Source organism: Prionailurus bengalensis, chromosome C1 (assembly GCF_016509475.1).
Source record: "Prionailurus bengalensis isolate Pbe53 chromosome C1, Fcat_Pben_1.1_paternal_pri, whole genome shotgun sequence".
NCBI classification, from domain to species: domain Eukaryota; kingdom Metazoa; phylum Chordata; class Mammalia; order Carnivora; family Felidae; genus Prionailurus; species Prionailurus bengalensis.
Genome location: NC_057345.1, coordinates 152,021,537 through 152,040,373, shown reverse-complemented (window position 1 = coordinate 152,040,373; position 18,837 = coordinate 152,021,537). Strand labels below are relative to the sequence as shown.

The 18,837-nt window shown below is 41.0% G+C and overlaps 1 protein-coding gene across 1 annotated transcript in view; it reads left to right on the top strand.

The window, feature by feature from the left end:
• The window catches only part of DPP4 (dipeptidyl peptidase 4), a 79,265-nt gene that overhangs the window by 24,891 nt on the left and 35,537 nt on the right, over positions 1-18,837 (top strand). The window contains exons 6-10 of the mRNA XM_043576902.1: positions 6,904-6,956; positions 7,078-7,150; positions 7,959-8,079; positions 12,301-12,461; positions 14,191-14,303. Of these exons, the coding sequence (XP_043432837.1) occupies positions 6,904-6,956; positions 7,078-7,150; positions 7,959-8,079; positions 12,301-12,461; positions 14,191-14,303 (521 nt within the window). The remainder of the gene's footprint in view (positions 1-6,903; positions 6,957-7,077; positions 7,151-7,958; positions 8,080-12,300; positions 12,462-14,190; positions 14,304-18,837) is intronic.

Here is an 18,837-nt window from a genome sequence, read left to right as displayed (position 1 = left end):
CTTCCAGGTCCTACCATATACAAACCATTTTAAAGGGGGAGCCTCAGTTCAAAATCAGAGTCTCACACACTTAGGAAAGCTTAATCACATATTCTCTTCACGTTTAGAATGGCTACAAATTGCCAGTAACTTTAACTGCAGCTTTTTATTTACTTTTATTTTTTCTAATGCTTATTTAGTTTGAGAGAGCGAGATGGTGAGTGGGGGAGGGCAGGAAGCAAGAGAGAGAGAGAGAGAGAGAGAGAGAGAGAGAGAGAGAGAGAGAGAATCCTAAACAGGCTCAGCACTGTCAGCACAAAGCCCAATGCGGGGCTCGAATCCATGGACCATGAGATCATGACCTGATCCCAAATCAAGAGTCAGATGCTTAACTGACTGAGCCACCCAGGCGCCCCTTAACTGCAGCTTTCTAATTATTCCTGGATTTGACAACAGTTGTCAAGTATAGGAAGTCTTAAGACTTGTAGGAAAGATTAAAAACCTGTAGGGATATTCTGCATTGAAAGCAAAATACAAAGCTGGGGATCCCCACCTCTGCCTTTTTATTCTAGAATAAATAATAAATACTGAGCAGCCTTATCTCACGCCCCAACGCTTCTTCTATACTCAGGCCAAGTAAACCCCATCCCCTACTCCATTTCCCATTTCAATGTGGTGGCTCTCAATCATAATATTTACCCTGGATTCACTGTGTCCAGCTCTATTTCCTGGACATGAAGACTCTCTGACTCTGTTCTGCTAAACCCATAAAGTAGGAGCCAATCAGAATCTTAGGCCAACTTTAACACATCTGTTCCCAATAATGGGTTGTTCATTTAATTCAGTGGTTTTTATTGCTCTCTATAGATTAAAATCACTTGAGGAGCTTTTAAAAATTCCCAGTGGCCAGATCCAATCCCCAGATTCATAAATTATAGTGTCTGGAGTGAAGATGGCATCCATGTTTTTTTTTTAATGGGCATATTATTTTAATGAGCAAAGGGCTGAGAACAACTGAATACAATTGCCCATGTTAAGGACAAAAATAAAGGTTAAGGTAGAAACAGAAAGGTAAATACCAGCTCAATTTACTATTTGGCCAAGTTCAATAAGTGCTATATGATGTATACTAACGGATGTATTTCACTGGTAGACCTTAGTTGGGCAACCATCATTGGTAATTTGTATCTGCCTTGTCACTGTAGTTTATGTATGCATTTAACTGCTTTTGCTGTTTTTCTGGTATTTCCTTCATTCTGCTGCCATCCATGTTTTTCAGGCAGTATCTACAGGACTCCTTTTAAAAACTAAGTTAGATCATGTCATGCCTATGTTTGAACCCTCATGATCAGTGATTTGCCATCCCTTGCAGAATGAAACACAGACTTTAACCACAGCATCCTCAGAAGTCTATGTGATTAGACCTCAGTCTGCCCTCGCTAACCCAACTCCTACTACCTTCTCTGGACTCACCATCTCAGCCAGTACTTCTCACCCCTGCCTGAACCTTACAATCACCTATGGAGGTTTTTAAAAATACAGATGCCTGCAGCCTACCCCACACCAACTAGTTCAGCATAGTGATGGGTGGGGCCCAGGCATGGGAAGATTTAAGGGCTCCCAGGTAATTCAGTGATCCAAAGAACTTTTAGGTACACCACTCTTCATTTTTCACAAGCATCATTCATTCTCCTCTAAGGGCCAAAGTATTTGCTATTGCTTCATTCTGGAACGTTCTTCCTCTGATTATCATATGGTACTCCCTTTTTAGTAAATTCAAGTCCAAGCTTTCTTGGATTGCTTTATCTAACTTGGCCCTCTGCCACTCTGTTCTCCCACACTTCACCATTCACTCCCTACCACATTAGCTTATTTTACTTTCTCCATACCTTTGACTGCAGAGCACTAAATTACAAGATTATTCAAAGTAGAGCACTCCATCTTCTCTTTTACTTCTTAGAATGTCTGATAGAATTTTCTACAGCATACATGTACAACGTGTAGTAATCTCTATTCATTGCCTAATGCTCCAGACAGTAATAGTTGCATCATCTATCACATGTTGACAATATTCCAGTTGACTCATCAGGTCTCAGGATATCTGAGAAAAGTCGAGTTTTATTCTATTTCCTTGGAAGTCTACTGTGCAAAGTTCTTTAGATTTTACTCCATGGCTTCTCCATGACTGAACTGAGCGCATTTCAAAAGAGCAATTATTATTTCTACGTTGTGGCTGTGAGCAAATAAGTGAGTGAATGAGTGAAAACATAAATTCATAAGTACTGTACGGCCTGGTATGTATGTTTTCCTAACATCTCCCCTTGCTGCTGAATGCTCCAGAGGTAATAGTAGCATCACCTATCGCATATTGACAATATTCTAGGAGCCCTGCTTAGCACTTCACATGCATTCTCATGAACCTCTCTTAAGATTGTTACTGACATTGTCCCCATGTTCCTAAAGAGAAAATTGAACCTTAGAAAGAAACTTGCCTGATATTACATAATGGAAACTTGTCTTAGTGCATTTGGGCTGCTGTAACAATACCACAGATGGGGTGGGTTAATACCAGATTTATTTCTCATAGTTCTGGAGGCTGAGACAGAGGTCCACGGTCAAGGTGCTAGCAGATTCAGTGTCTGGTGAGGACCTGCTTCATGGAACACAGTTGGCCATCTTCTTTGTGTCCTCAAATGGAGAATGCGGCATGGAATCTCTCTGGAGTCTCTATTTCAACAAAACAAAACATGCATTATTTATTCTTGAGGGAGAGAGAGAGCATAAGCTGGGGAGGGACAGAGACAGAGGGGGACAGAGGATCCTAAGTGGGCCCTGTGCTGACACCAGAGAGCTCCATGCAGGGTTCAAACTCACAAACCATGACCTGAGCTGAAGTCGGCTGCTCAACCAGCTGAGCCACCCAAATGCCCCTGGAATTTCTTTTATAAGGGAACTAATCCAATTCAAGAGGGTTCCACCCTCATGACCTAGTTACCTCCCAAAGGCCCACCTCCAATACCATCACACAGGGGGATAGGATTTCAACGTATGAATAACAGAGGGTGGGCGACAAACATTATAGCCAAACTTGAATCCAGGTTAGAAGACTCCAAAGCCTGTGCTTTTCACAATAATCTTTCCCATCTTTGGCCTTCGGCTTCTCTTTGCTATGATGCTTTTGTAACCGCTTCTCTGTGTGGCAGTTTTCTGCCATCGAGACTTGGTCTAACAATCACTTTTTCATAGGCCTCTCTCCCTCTCCATGTCCTAATTTATGATGCCTGCCTCTCCCCACCTACATCTATTATATCTCTTGAGATTCTTTTCTCATATTTACTTGTCCATATCCCCCATTCAACTCTGAGCTCCTCAAGGACAGTGAGCCTTTCTCAGCCAGTAATGCCTGACAGAGGATAGCCGCTAATGTTTATAACCTAAATAGGGGGATGAGTCTGTTTCAACGATGAAGTGAACACCCCAGACATTTTAGGTTTCCTTCTGCAACTCATGATGGATCTGTCATCCTGAGTGATCTCAAACCTTCTTCAACCTCTTTTTAAGCCTGTAGCACACCGTTTGTCTCTCGCAGATAGAGCATTCAGAGGTTTCCCAGAAACAAGCATGGATTGTGTCAAAATAATCCAAGATTTTATTTTATTTTTTTATTTTATTTTATTTTCAATGTTTATTTATTTTTGGGACAGAGAGAGACAGAGCATGAATGGGCGAGGGGCAGAGAGAGAGGGAGACACAGAATCGGAAACAGGCTCCAGGCTCTGAGCCATCAGCCCAGAGCCTGACGCGGGGCTCGAACTCACGGACAGTGAGATCGTGACCTGGCTGAAGTCGGACGCTTAACCGACTGCGCCACCCAGGCGCCCCAAAATAATCCAAGATTTTTAAAAAAAAGTATGACTCACAAAAGTTAGAGACTTAATACATAATTGTTGGCATGAGAGGATAGGAGGGTGACAAATGATAAGTGGGAAATATTCTTCAAGGTCAGAAACTCTGGCTTGTGTCTCAGCTCTGCCATTATACAAACTGGGTATCCTTGAGCTATCCATTTTGTTTATTTCATTCTCACAGGTAAAATTTGATTTTTATATCAGTTTGGTTTATTTATTTATTTTTTTTAGTTTGATTTATTTACTTTCAGAGAGAGAGAAAGAGAGCAGGGGAAGGGCAGAGAGGGGGAGAGAGAGAATCCCAAGCAGGCTCCACACTGTCAGCGCAGAGCCTGATGTGGGACTCAAACCCACAAATCATGAGATCATGACCTGAGCCAAAACCAAAAATTGGATGCTTAACCCATGGAGCCACCCAGGTACCCCTGGTTTGGTTTATTTCTTGAACACAGACTATGTGGCTTGTGCTAGACAAGACTCCAGGTATTTAAAGATGAATAAAACACAATTTCTTTCATCTAGGAATATGGTAGGGAAGACAGACATAAAGACATGTTTTAATGTGTACATGCATTCACATAAAACATAATTTTTCATAAATTCAAATCTGTGTATATATATGTTATCTTCAGTCTTACCTTTTTTTCCTCTTATGCCTGGTTCTCTACTTCTCTCCACCCCCATCTTTTCCCCAGGTATCACATGTTAAGAATCGTGTGTGTGTGTGTGTGTGTGTGTGTGTGTGTGTGTGTGTGTATTATACTATCCAGTCATTCTGTGAAGATATATATTTTTTAGTTATTGCTTATTCCATAAAAAATAAAATCCTACTTTCCATACTTTTCTGTAAATTGCATTTCTCATTCAATGATACCACGTGGAACTTCTTCCAAGGATTCTGGTATAGTTCTACTTCGTTTATTTTTAAATTAACAGACTTAATTTTTTTTTAGAATAGCTTTAGATTTATAGAATATGAGTGGAAAACACAGAGTTCCCATATACTCCCTCATCATCCCCCACTTCTGTCCCACTTTCCCCTATTATCAACATTTTGCATTAGTATGGCACATTTGTTGCAATTGATGAGCCATTATTGATACATTATTATTAACTAAAATCCACCGTCTACATTAGGGTTCATTCTTTATGTCGTACATTCTATGGGTTTTGGTATATCTATAAAGTATAATGACATGTATCCACCATTACAGGATTATATGGAATATTTCACTGTCCTAAATATCCTCTGTGCTCCAGCTCTTCGTCCCTTCCTTCCTCCAAACTCCTGGCAACAACTGATCTTTTTACTGTATCCATTAGTTTGCCTTTTCCAAAATATCATGTGGTGGAATTATACAGTATGTAGCCTTTTCAGATTGGCTTCTCTCACTTAGCAATAGGCATGTGAGGGTCCCTCCATGTCTTTTTGTGATGTCATAGCTCATTTCTTTTTACTGCTAAATAATATTCCAGTGTCTGGATGGACCACAGTTTGCTCACCCATCCCCTACTGAAAGACATCTTGGTTCTTCTAAGTTTTGGCAATTATGAATGACACTACAAATTTGTAGGGTTTTTAGATATGTGTGAGTTTTCAACTCATTTGGTTAATAACACGGAGTTTGCTGGTAAAGTTATTTGGGTTTAGAGTTTCCTTTGTGCAAATATTTTTATTGATTGATTCAATGTGTTTATTAGATATGAGACTTCACAGATTTTCCATTTTTTCTTGTCTCAGTTTTGATAACTTAATTTTCAAGGAATTTGCCCCTTTTTTAACTTTATATTTATTGGCCCCCCCAAAAATGTTTGTAATATGGTCTTGAAATCTTAAATTTTTTTAATGTTTATTCATTTTTGAGAGACACAGAGTGTGGGGCGGGAGGGCAGAGAGAGAGGGAGACACAGAATCCGAAGCAGGCTCCAGTCTCCGAGCTGTCTGCACAGAGCCCGATGCGGGGCTCTAACTCACGAACCATGAGATCATGACCTGAGCTGAAGTCGGACACTCAACCGACTGAGCCACCCAGGTCCCAAACAAGATGGCTTTTTTCTTTTCTTTTCTTTTCTTTTCTTTTCTTTTCTTTTCTTTTCTTTTCTTTTCTTTTCTTTTCTTTTCAGATTTTTATTTTATCTTATATTTAGTAGGCTCCGTGCCCAACATGGGGCTTGAACTCAGGACCCCAAGATCAAGAGTCTGTGCTCTACTACTGACTGAGCCAGCCAGGTGCCCAGGTCTTAAAATCTTTTAATCCCATTTTTCATTTCTAATATTGGTCATTCACTGGTCTTTTTTTTTTCCCCCTTACTTTTACTGTGTTAGCAATTTTATTCATCTTTTCAAAGAACCAGTTTTGGGCTTTGTTGATTTTTTTTTTCTCTACTGTTCATTTTCTGTGTGATTACTGATTTTACCTTTATTGTTTCTTTTCTTCTCATTTATTTGGATTTGGTTCACTTTTCACATTTTAGATATTTGATACCGTTGTTTAAAATATTGATGATATATATTCCAGTGTTAATATATATTACCAGGTGGCTTTCAAAAAAGTCTGTAACACTTTGTATTTTCATGATCAATGTAGGAGAGTATTTCTCCACATCACCACCAGCGATAAAACTATAGATATTTGAAATATTTTGTAAATAAGATGGTTGAAAAGTGAAAATCTGCATTTTCTTAAACAGGTGGACTTAACATGCTATGGTAAATGCTAGGAGTAATGTTTACCAGGGAGTAGCATGTGGGGAGCACTGTGATCCCAAGAAGTTTCCTTGGCAGGGGTGAAGCCAGAGCTAGGTTACAGGTGAGGTCCTGAGGAGTTTGTACCAGATGGTCTCTGAGAATCTCTTCCTAATTCTCAAATTCTAAGGATTGAGATAGGCAACCACAAAACGTGACACAGAATTATGCAATTTGTTATATTACTTTACATCTTCTCTTATGTGCCTATATCAAGTGGCTGAACTATCAAGGATCACAGGAGCCTGAAATGTCTGTTTTCTTTTACAGCAATGGAGACATTCTTACACAGCTTCATATGACATTTATGATTTAAATAAAAGGTCAGTGACTTCCTCATAAAAGCTATTAAGCTTTTTTAGTGCAATAATACTTTTTTGAAAAGAAGAAATCCCACTGTGATTTATTCATTTGGTAATGTTTCCTTTTATCTTTTTTTTTCAGGCAGCTGATTACAGAAGAGAAAATTCCAAACAACACACAGTGGATCACGTGGTCACCAGAGGGTCATAAATTGGTTAGTGAGTCTCTTCTGTTTTTCAGAGAAACATAGTGGCTCAAAGTTCTGACATGCAGAAGCTACTTTCCCTGATACAGAACAGACACTTAGGAAGCAAATACTTCACTATCAAATAGAGTGTTATTGCCTAAAATAGCATTTTTCTGGTCTTACACAGTAAATACGGTTCCTAAAAGTTTCTGAACTGCTACTGGGGAATTGTCTACATACTGGAAAAATGCTTTTAAACTCCTCAATTCTGTTTTCTGTTGTACTGAGTTTGTTGTTGTTTTGTTCGTTTGTTGAGGTGGACCTGCTTCTTGCTCGTTCTGTGACCTTCTCTCTGTCACCTTCATGTTCTGTGGAGCTAGGAGAATGGCAGAAGTCCAAAAGAAACTGACCAGGAGGCGGGATGGTCATTTGTAGATGGAACTCTCCATTCTGACATGCAACCACACTCCCTCAACCCCCAGCCCCCAGAAAGCAATGCGAAGCAGGCATCATTGTGTGAGAGTGGTCAGCCTCCTGGGTCTTTCTCATGTACTTCATTCAGCATGCACATGGTGGTGGTTGTAAGCTGTTTCCAATATGTGAAGAGTGTCTTTAGAGTTATTTGGAGGTTATAGCTGTATACTTAGCATCTTTAAAATGTGAGGAGGATAGAAAAGGACTCTTTATCTTGCTCAAATTGAATAACCCAAGGTAGTCATCACATTTGCATACTTCATTGTTTGAGGATAAAATATTTGATAGATATTTTTTAACTCTAGGATAAGATATATTATAGCAGGTTATTACTTATTAATCTCTTTTTCAATATTTCTAGGCATACGTTTGGAAAAATGATGTTTATGTTAAAAATGAACCAAATTCATCAAGTCATAGGATCACCTGGACCGGGGAAGAAAATGCAATATATAATGGAATAGCAGACTGGGTTTATGAAGGTAGAGACTTTAAAGCTTTTTCAAATTTGAAAGTCTGTAAGGTTTTTTTTTTTTCATAGTAAAACATTTCTTTTAAAATGGAGAAATTCAATGGTATTCAAAATAAGTTGCATTTCTTTTAAATGTCATCAAATCTCTTTAGCACTGACAATGCCAGGTGTCCCACAGCACAAGGATTTCTTAGCAGTAGCTAGTTTTGCCTGTGTCCTCATTGTCTCTCAATGCCCCTATTGTCTTCTGTCTCCTCCTACAAAGGGCCTTTCTGTATAGGTAGTTTTTCTGCTTTACTGGGGCATAAAAGCTTCCAGATTAACATCAGATGTTTCTCTAACTGGGCCTACCTAACCCAGAGTTACTGAGGAAAGCTAAATACTCCCACAGCATTCCAAGAGCTGACAAAATATTGTCTGGAGGTTGGAGACTAGAGGAGGAAGAAAGCATCTGTTTTACAGAGGATTTGTGTTCATTTGAACTTGGACAAATCATAATTTCCTGTTTTTAAAGAAGGAAAAAAATAATTAGAAAGGCTTAGAGGACAAAATGGGTAAAAAAAAAAAAACAGAACTAAAAATATTAAAAAGGATTAGTCTTCCTTTTAGGGTAGAGTTTTAGAAAATATTAACAAGACATTAACAAGAAAATATTAACAAGACAGTTGCCAAGGTACAAGGCCATTTTGAGACTGTTCCAAACTGTTTGCGAGGTTGCCTCATGCTTATTAAGTGCCCATCCTTAGTTCATCCTATGAGTTTTTCCTCATAGTTAAAAAAAATAAAATAGTTTTTCTTCATGACGTAATATTGGTTCTTACCCAGTTCAAGTCCAGTTCCACTAAATGGCTAATGTTACAACAACAAAAATCACTTTAAAAGAAAGATAAATCCCCATGGCCCATAAATAAGATTTGATTAAAACTGATAATGAAATTTACTTAGCGATTGAAAAACATCTTTAACACCTGTTGGACAGCTTGGCACAACCTGAAGGACTCCCAGAGTGGACACTAGGTAAAGCCTCTTCCCAAAGCTGCGACTTGACGCTTCCTTGTAACATCGGAATATATCTCTAAGATAAGAACACACCTAATACTAATGTCCTTTCTAACCTAGAGAATAGCTGGAAATATCTCATTTTGCATGTTTATGACAAGCAAAGGAATGGCTTCCCGGTTCCACTGTGGGCCTATCTCTAGAAAATTGGACTTAAGAGTTCCTACAGGGAAATTCCTACAATTGGTTTTGTATATTTATGAATGATCCGTACTTGGAAAGGGCAAACTTGCTTCTCCGTATATTGGATCCACCCTCCCATTAGAGCCCCGGTCTCCACTGCAGCCATGATGACTTGTGGAGTATAAGATTGAAAGAGTATGTTCTGAGAGTCTATAGGTTCATAAGGAAAAGAACAAACAAAGCTGCAAGGTGTAGACAGGGCCACGTGCTGTATCATGGAGGGACACTCACAGAGTAGCTGACCATCTGGAATATGTGTCCCTTGCCCCACCCCCTGTTCCCAAATGGCTTCCTCTCTCAATTTCCCTGTGTTTTCACTTTGCCTTATTTCATGATTCTCCAATTGATTATTACCATAGTTAATAGGTGTCTTCTTTTGTAAAAATGATAATACTTTATCTTCTAGTATGAAGTTAATTACATGACATTGACTCTGAAGTATGAGTGTAGTTTACCTAACCTCAGGGCGAGAATGAGAATTTTGAGAGCAAGGATGAAAAGGGACAGAGAAAGAAATAAATTTGGAAGATGGAACACTCCTTACCCCTCAAGTAGTCGTGCTGACAGTGGGGATGTGGATAATTGAGTGCAATTCACGCTGAGTGCCAGTCACCTGTGAGGTGCTGCGTCAGGTTCTAGAGATGCAGGGACAGATGCTAACCAACTACTGCTGTCAAGGAACTCTGCCCAGAGAGGAAGACAAAGTTGCCAGGGGATAATCATCACAGAGTGAATTGACTGACCTATTCAGGGGAGGGCACTGGGTTCAGAGAGTACATAAGGAAGGTTGGAGAGGCTGGACAGGAGGTATCACGGGATAGTTGAGGGAAGTCATGGGGGGGAGAGGTTGCCATAGACACTTGTGCTCACAGCCCGCTTTGTATCAGGAAGGGCTGGAAATCTGTTCCTTCCTTTGTTATTCTCCCTTCTTCCTACTATTCATTCTCAGCTCTTTGAGTTTGACCAGAAGTAGTTTTATAATGGTTTTAACACATCACGATATGGAAAAATATGTTCTGTATTTACAAATAACTACCAATTCAAAACACAGAACACTCCCTGCTATCTGTACTTAAAAACATTTTTAAAAAACCATAGCCTTGCTGTAATTATATTCATTTTATGTAATTGCATCTTGATCTTAGACTAGAACCAATGGGTAGAAGCACAAGGAAGGAGACATCAACTCAGTATATGAAGAAGTTCTCAGTAGAAACCCCTTGACCTGGACTCACAAGTCCTGTACCCTTATTCTTGTCTCTGGCAATTATTTCAGTCTAACCCCCTCAGTTGCCTTCTCTGTACAATGGGATATGAATAGACTCACCTAAAGATCTTCGTCATGACTGTATCAGATAAGTGTTTCTTAAATTCTAAACTGCTATGCAAAAGTAACTTAATGACATAGGTATAAAACAAAGCGCGGCAGGCTGCCTTACCGAGGAGGTTGTCTCTTTCTTGGAAGAGCTGGAATAGGCATGGATGGACATAGAGCATGAAGGTGAAAAGCATGGATTCAAACCAGACAAGTCTGGATTCATTCTTGACTCTCTCAGTTATTGGCCACATGACCCTGGGCAGATTACCTATTCTCTTGAAGCCTGTCTATCTCTTTGTTCATCTGCACAGGAAGCTACTGTGAGGATTAACTGAAATAATAGATGTCGGTTGCTTATCAGTGTCTGGCACATGGTTAGCACACACTGGATGCTAGTGGCTCATCATGATAATTATTACATTTTGTTATGACTACTGTTGTTTCTGTCACTGGTACTACTATTAACCGTTATTATTATTGAAAACAAGCATTGGGAAGAAACTTGTAAAAAGGCTTCAGGAATCAGAAAAGTGATTGGGGCATGTGCTAACTCTGAGATTCAAGTCTCTATGCTTTTGCTTTTACCTTTACACCCACAGCAGAACATGAGATTTGTGGATTAAATCTATATAAAGAGGAGCGCCTGGGAGGCTCAGTCAGTTAAGCGTCTGACTCTTGATTTTGGCTCAGGTCATGATCTCAAAGGTGGTGAGATAGAGCCCCTTGCTGGGATCCCGCTTGCGATTCTCGCTCCCTCTTACTCTGCCCCTCCCCACTGCGTGTGCACGTGCACATGCTCAGTCTCTCTCAAAATAAATAAATTTTTAAAAAATCTACATAAAAGACTAGGAGTCTCTATCTCTTCTACCTGAGCCCTCTGTAAAAGAGGTTTTGGCATTTTAAGAGCCAGAGATTGGAAGTCCCAAGAATAGACTCCACAATCAACATAGGAAGGAACTACATTTGCCAGAGAATGAGTCCAACAGTGTTCTGGAGAGCAAGACCTTTCCTTTCATTTGCCTCCCTCTTTGACCCTCTTCTCTCACCATCAATGGATACACCAGAGGAGTGTGTTAATCCATGGGAGTCTTTAGTTTCTAGCCTAAGTGAAGGAGGTATTTCTTGATAGGGGTCTCACGGAGCTCCTTGTCATTCTAAATTCATCCTTCCCACACCTTGTTTGTGCCAAGAGTAGTAAAGTGTGGGCACCATATTAGTTTGATAGTCTGGAGCCACACACCACCCACCAGTACCCTGCGGGCTCAGTACAAACTGAGCCCAGTTGGGGAGAGTATGCTGGCATGTTGACTGTTTGAAAATTAGAAAGGAGAATCAGCCCCTTGTGTGAAATTTACTTTTAGTACGTTTTGCGGCATAAATTTAGAGGATTATAAGATAAAGAAAAAAAATGCAGAGCTTATATTAAATATTGTGTGCTAAAATATTCTAAAATGGTCCAACGGGTTACTTATTTTCACAATCCAGATCTATCCTTGAAGATTTTATTTTTATTCATTTGTATTACTCTGAATTTGGAAGCCCAGCAAATGCAAAATGGTTCATTAGTTGAACTCTACTGTAATTACTAAAGCTAATGAGAACAATATTTTGAATGCCAAAGCCAATTTATCAGCTACTTCTTGTAACAGAACAATTTATGTCTTTTTTCAGAGGAAATCTTCAGTGCCTACTCTGCTCTGTGGTGGTCTCCAAAAGGCACTTTTTTAGCATATGCCCAATTTAACGACACACAAGTCCCACTTATTGAATACTCTTTCTACTCTGATGAGTCACTGCAGTACCCAATGACTATGCGGATTCCATATCCAAAGGTCTGTACTCCCATTCGCATGGTGGTTCCGTGATTTGATGGGAAGAGAATGGTTTCATTTAATCCTTTCCTGCTAATGAAAATATTGTCAGTCTCTCTTCAACAGCTTGCTGTGATTACTCTTGCTGAAGTCAACAGCATCTGGCAATTTTAAAGTATTTTTATTATCCCAGGAAAGAGTGTGATTTAAGGTTTTGTAATTTCTCCAAAAACTTTGAGGAATGACAAGCCGAAAAAGATGGGGGAAATGCTTTTGAAAGAGGTAGGGGGAATAAAAACGTTTCAGTGGAGGAAAAGAGAGGCTGTCACTGAATCACAAACTCATCTTATTTGTAGAAGTTGGAGTGTGCCCTCGATGAAGTTGAAAAGCTCGGTTATGTATCAGGTTGTATTGCTAATTGACAGACACATGACTAGTTTCGGTGATTCTAGTATAGATTTGGCCCTAATGTAAATTTCACACGTCCTGCATTTGGAATAATAGTGTCACATCTTGGTTTTCAAGGCTGTTCTCTCCCCTCCGGGATGCATGCTTATGATAATTGAACAGCTCTGTTAAGCAGTGTAAACTGAGGAAGAGGAGGATTTAGAAGGCAACCAGGATTCTTCACCAGTATCATAATATTAATGGCCACAGTATCATCCATAGGAAAATCTAATAGTAAATGTTTTTGCTGTAAGCAACTTGGGAAAAGGGATTTTTATTTTTACCAACTCACTCAATTTGCTTCATGAAGAGCTGCCATTTTAGGAAGACAGAGGAAGTTAAAAGAAAAAAAAAGATCAGAGACTAAATATAGAGATGTATTTTCAGTGGAATGTTATTTTTTGATGAGTGAAACTGGCAAAAAAAACACATAAAACGCTCTCACTAAAAATATATTATTTCTAACTAATTTGTCAATTGAAGATCTATGTGTATATATTAAAAAGTTTTGTAGATTTCTGTCATCATATTGATTGCAAAGCTCAAATGTGATGAACTTGAATTTGGAGTGCAAATGATTGCTTCCTAATTAGCATTATTGGCTCTTGACTCAGGTAAACTCATTTTCTTGGTGGGTTGTGTCTTTGGCTGAACCCAAGGTATTCTTCCTAGCTGTCAGCCATTAGACTTCTTGTCTTTTGGAGTCAGAGTATATTTGCAAAATAATAGAATTGATTTTTCAAAAGCTTATCTTTGCACAAAATACATAAATTATGAACATCCATGATTTAAACAGGAGTGCTTTGGGCTGTCAGCATATGTTTCTGCCTGAATGTGAATAAGTTGCATTTCATGACTTTCTTTTATGTTCGTTTTATCTATATTAAATCTTCTATATTAAATTTTTTGAATTTTTTAAATGTTTGAGAGAGAGAGACAGACAGACAGAACGTGAGTGGGGGAGGGGCAGAGAGAGAGAGGGAGACACAGAATCTGAAGCAGGCTCCAGGCTTTGAGCTGTGTGTACAGAGCCCTACCTGGGGCTTAAACTCATGAACCACAAGATCATGACCTGAGCCAAAGTCAGATGCCTAACTGAGCCACCCAGGTGCCCCTATATTAATTTTTTTAATGTGTCTTATTACTATACCATTTTAAACCTGTGTAATGATGTTATATACCATTTTAAACCTGTGTAATGATGTTTTTTATACCATTTTTATACCATTTTTATACCATTTTAAACCTGTGTAATGATGTTATGTTTTTTGTCACTACCGGTTCTGTTATTGTTTTTTCCTAGGCAGGAGCTGCAAATCCAACCGTAAAGCTCTTTGTTATAAAAACCGACAATCTCAACCCAAACACCAATGCAACTTCGGTAGAAATCACTCCTCCCGCTGCTATGTTGACAGGGTAAGACTCTTGACCAGAATGTGCGGGTTGTAAACAGTTTCGCACTTCTCAGGGAGGACATTTTAACGACGTGTGTGTTGAGAACCTGCTTTATGTCTTCACGCTGGGCACAGTTCTAATGATGGGGTTGCGCAGTGAATAGAGAGAGCAGCCAGGGCCCCAGGTATCATGGAGCCTACCCTCGAGATGAGGGAGGCAGACAACAACCAGGTAAACAGAATCCAGCTGTGACAAATGTGAAGCCAATCAAAGCAGGGCAAGGTGATGGTGATGGTGATGGTGGGGGGGAAGTTAAGGAAGCTCTCTCTAATGAGATAACCTGTGAGCAGTGACATGAGAAGGAGGGGGCGGCTAGCCACCTGAATACCTGAGGGTGCAGTATCCAGGCAGGGGAAGAGCAGGTGCCGAGACCTCGTAGAGGGGACGTGTGGGGTGCACAGAGGCCCTGGGAGGAGGCCAAATGACCAGAGCTGTATGAGTGGAGAGGAGAGTGATAGGAGTGAGGTCAGATCATGAGGGCTTTGCAGGTCTACATGAGAACTAGAGGAATTCAGGGAAACTGTTACATTTAGGGATCCTCATGATGCTGATGTGCCTTAGGATGTCATTTGTCCAAATAATCCTTGATGGTTTGAAATTCTGCCACTGAGTACCCCCAGCCTCCTGTGCTTTTCCTATAAAGATGCCCATGGTATTGCCTGCAGTTTAGGCCTGCAAGTTGCTTTCTATTCGTTTCTGTTAATCATGTTGGTTTTCTTGTTGCTTTTAAATAATAACCTGTATATACTGAATGAACACTCACTATTTGCCATACACAGGGCATTATTGCATGCTTTATTGTATTAATCTCTAACTCTCTCAGACAACTATTGTCGTATGCCTGTTTTACACATAAGAAAATGAGGCTTACAAGTTAAGAAAATGACCAAGTATGAGTCTATATTCAAACCTGTCTTTCTGACTTAGAAGAAGGAGCTTTTAAGTGCCCTGCTAGGTGCCTCCTTCTGTGTGAATTCAGCTGATGCTCTCAGATTCCTGGAGTCATCATCAGAGCAACATGGAAGCATCCTTATCAGGGTGGAATTGACCACATCAGGCATGCTGTAGGCTCTGCTCTGTAGTCATTAATTCATTGACTTGATTAGAAATGTCTATATTAACCTATTCATTTGAGGGGGGGGAAGGAAATTGATTATCAGTAAATTTAAAAAATTGTTCTTCCTGAGTTTGTCTAAAGGTATAAAAATTTGCCTGGAGGTTCTAACATCTACTAGGTGGCCCCATCCAGTCATCTCTTCTATCAGCATTGCTTGAGCACCCAGTATTTATACTCACAAGTGTCCATAGGGCTGGATTCTGCCTTTCCAGCATTTATGATCAAGCAGAGGATATAACACATTGCAATAAGTGACTTCAAAAGCAGATATGACAGAGGTATAAGCAGAAGGCCAGAGGCATTCCGAGGAGGAGGAGATGAGTTTTCCATGATCCCAGCGATCAAAGAAAGCATCCTAAGGAAGGTGTGGGTTGAAGAGGAAGGGTTCCGAAGGGCACAGTTGAGGGAGGTGGCACTGAAGGGGAAGGTGACCCATGAGCAGGGAAGCACGGGGCTGTCCAGGGAAAGAGCAGCAGGTCCTGTGACCTAATGGTCTACAGCCAGCATCTGTCTGCAGGGAGGGTGAGCCACAGTCTCCCGCTCTGAAAGACACTAGATCCTGGAAGGGGCTTTAGATCTCACTCATGGTTTACAAACATTTTTAAGGACCTGGAAGCCCCCCCCCCCTTTTTTTTTTTTTCAAGTGAGCTGCAACACAGAAGTACAGTACCAGAAAACAAATGAAGATTACTGCTCAGGTTGCAGGCATGGGCCCTGTCCCCTCAGCTTGCCCCCGGAGTCAGGATATTAGGCAGAACCTGCAGGGGTTCCAGAACACACTCAGGACAACACTATAGAACACAGATGAGAGAACCGAGGTTCAGAGAGAGAAACTCATTTGCTCAAGGTCACATAGCGTGTTAGCATGGGAGCTGGGAAGAGAACAGAGGCCTGCACTTGCCAGACCAGATTCATCAAATAATGGAGTTTAAATGTATTGAGTATTTCTGTGGGCAGGGACTGTGCTTGGTGCTCCGCTCACATCTCACTTGAAACACTCCCTACAGCGTTATTGTCACGGCCATTTCACAGATGAAGAGATGGGATCTTCCCCACTTAGAAACCATGTTCCCGGACCTGAGATCAGGAAACCTATGCAGGTCTAAGGACTTAGTTTTTGCCCTGTATTGCATCTTTGTTCTTTGTAGTTGTTTATGCTACATTCCTGGTGGGGACTGCCTCACTCACTGGGGATATTTTGTGTGAGACACATTTTACCAACAAATCATTTCTGGAAATGCCTCAGGAATGTGCTATATAGGGAATGTTACAGCTCTGGTCTCTGTTAACACCAGTGAGGCCACAGCTTATCTAAAACCATGCTGGAGGTCCTCTCTGGGGAAAACATTCCAACAGGTGGTGATGCCCCATTTTCCAGCCTTATGCAAACAACTGGCAGGGCCAGGTCAATCCAGGCAAGTTGGTAAGTTGCCCAGCACCCTCTGCTATGTTTTCTAGCAATCCACTACTTCCTGGAGTTGTAGGATCGCCGGGAGTGTAGCCCTGTGAGGGTCCTCATGTCTCCTCCCTCCTCTGCCTAGGCACCCATCACTGATTTTCCCTCTGGGCCATATCCTTGCACCATGGAGCTTCCAGCAGGAGAAATCCTTCTGGAGGCTAAGGCTGGTTTGTTGTTCTGTTAGGAATGGGCTCCTCTGCTGACAAATGAGAAGCGCATCCTGGCCACCCTTCCAGCAACCTGAGCCTGAACCTGAATCAGGGAGAACCTCCCTGCCAACCCTCATTGATTGAGACGTCAGGTTGATTAGATTCATTAGGCTGCCCATTTGTATTGATGACTCATAATGGGAGTTTGTGACTCAAAATATTTAAGAGAAAACCACACATACTGAAAAACCATAAGCCCCCTAACTGCTTTATTTAGAGCCCTGTTTCACCTTGCTGGATTGAAGTAATAAGAAAGGGAGCAATCTTAACAGTAGTATCTCCAGTGCCTTCCAGGGTGCCTGGGATACAGCAAGTGTCCAATCAGTATTTGCAGCATAAATTGAATAAGCTGATGCGTGGATGAATGAGATATGCTATGTGTCTGACTTTATGTGTGTGCAATAGTTTATACAGCCAGCACCAAAGATGACCTGCACAGTGACCCTGCATAGCAAATCCCTCTTTCCACCTCCTCCCAGCCATCTGCAAATTCTGTGGCCTGAGCTAGAGAATTGGGAAGGACATGTTCTATTGAGGTGACCCCACCCCACATCTGGCCAATTGGCTCCAGGGACCAGTCACACCCAACTCATGATCTGCCTGCCCCTATCCTGTTTTTCTGCTCCTGCGTGATTCAATAGATAAATGTTTTCCTCTGAACGGCTGGTGATCCTTGGTCTATAAAGTAAGGATATTGGGGTCTAGGGTCGCCACCCGGGAGATAAATGAACTGGACTGAAATACCCTGGAAGCTAGCGACACCTCCAGAAACGAGGCCGAACAGCAGCTCACATGCTGTGGGTGCCGCCCCCTGGGATGGGCTCCCTCTCACCCTACCCCTCCTCAGCGATCTGTCAGCAGCCCCAGGAGGGCTGGCATCCATCTCAGAGCAGAGGGTGGCAGGGAGCCCGGGGCCAGCACTGGCAGAACGCCCACTTCCTTGGGTGATTCACCAAATTAATCACTCTACCGTCTGCAGTTGCTCTTAGGAGCAATTGCTCTCCAATATTCTTTCCAGTTAGTAATGCCTACCTGATGTTAAGTATCCTGAATATACCAAAAGAAACATTTACACAAATTAGGGGAATTAATGTAACTCAACAGACATTTATTAAATGCCTACTCTTTACAAGCCAACACTTTACAAGTATGACCTTCAAAAGCAAGTCTCTCCCAGTAGATTCAAATACAATTTGCTTTATAAAATTCAGCTGTTTAGTTTACACACACTCTGTAGGAATAAATAGATCTCATAGAGTGAGGAGTTCGATCCTGAAGAAAATACAAGTGGGTCGAAGCTAGCCAACAGTTTTCACCAGAGGGATGGGTAGAGGTTCTACAGAGGGAATGACTGGGAACAGAAAATCTGAAGCCAACTGCTTGGTTTGAATCATGGCTCCAACACTTCCCAGTGTGTGACCTTGAGCAAGTTACTTAACTTCTCTACATTTCCCTTTCCTTGTCTGTAAAACATGAACTCTAGCGTTCCTACCTCATAGGGTGCCACGAGCTTTATGTCGAGCCCCTGGAACAGTTCCAGGCACAAGTAGACTCCCCTTGGGTTTGAACTCCTACTGTTATGTCCAGGAATTACTCCACTGCTTTACTATTAAAGTCAGCCATATTCTCCTTGGTCTAATACCGTCCCAGAAGTTAGAAGAGCTTATTGAATCACTCTGCCTAACCTGGGATAGGCAGCCACTGGCTCAA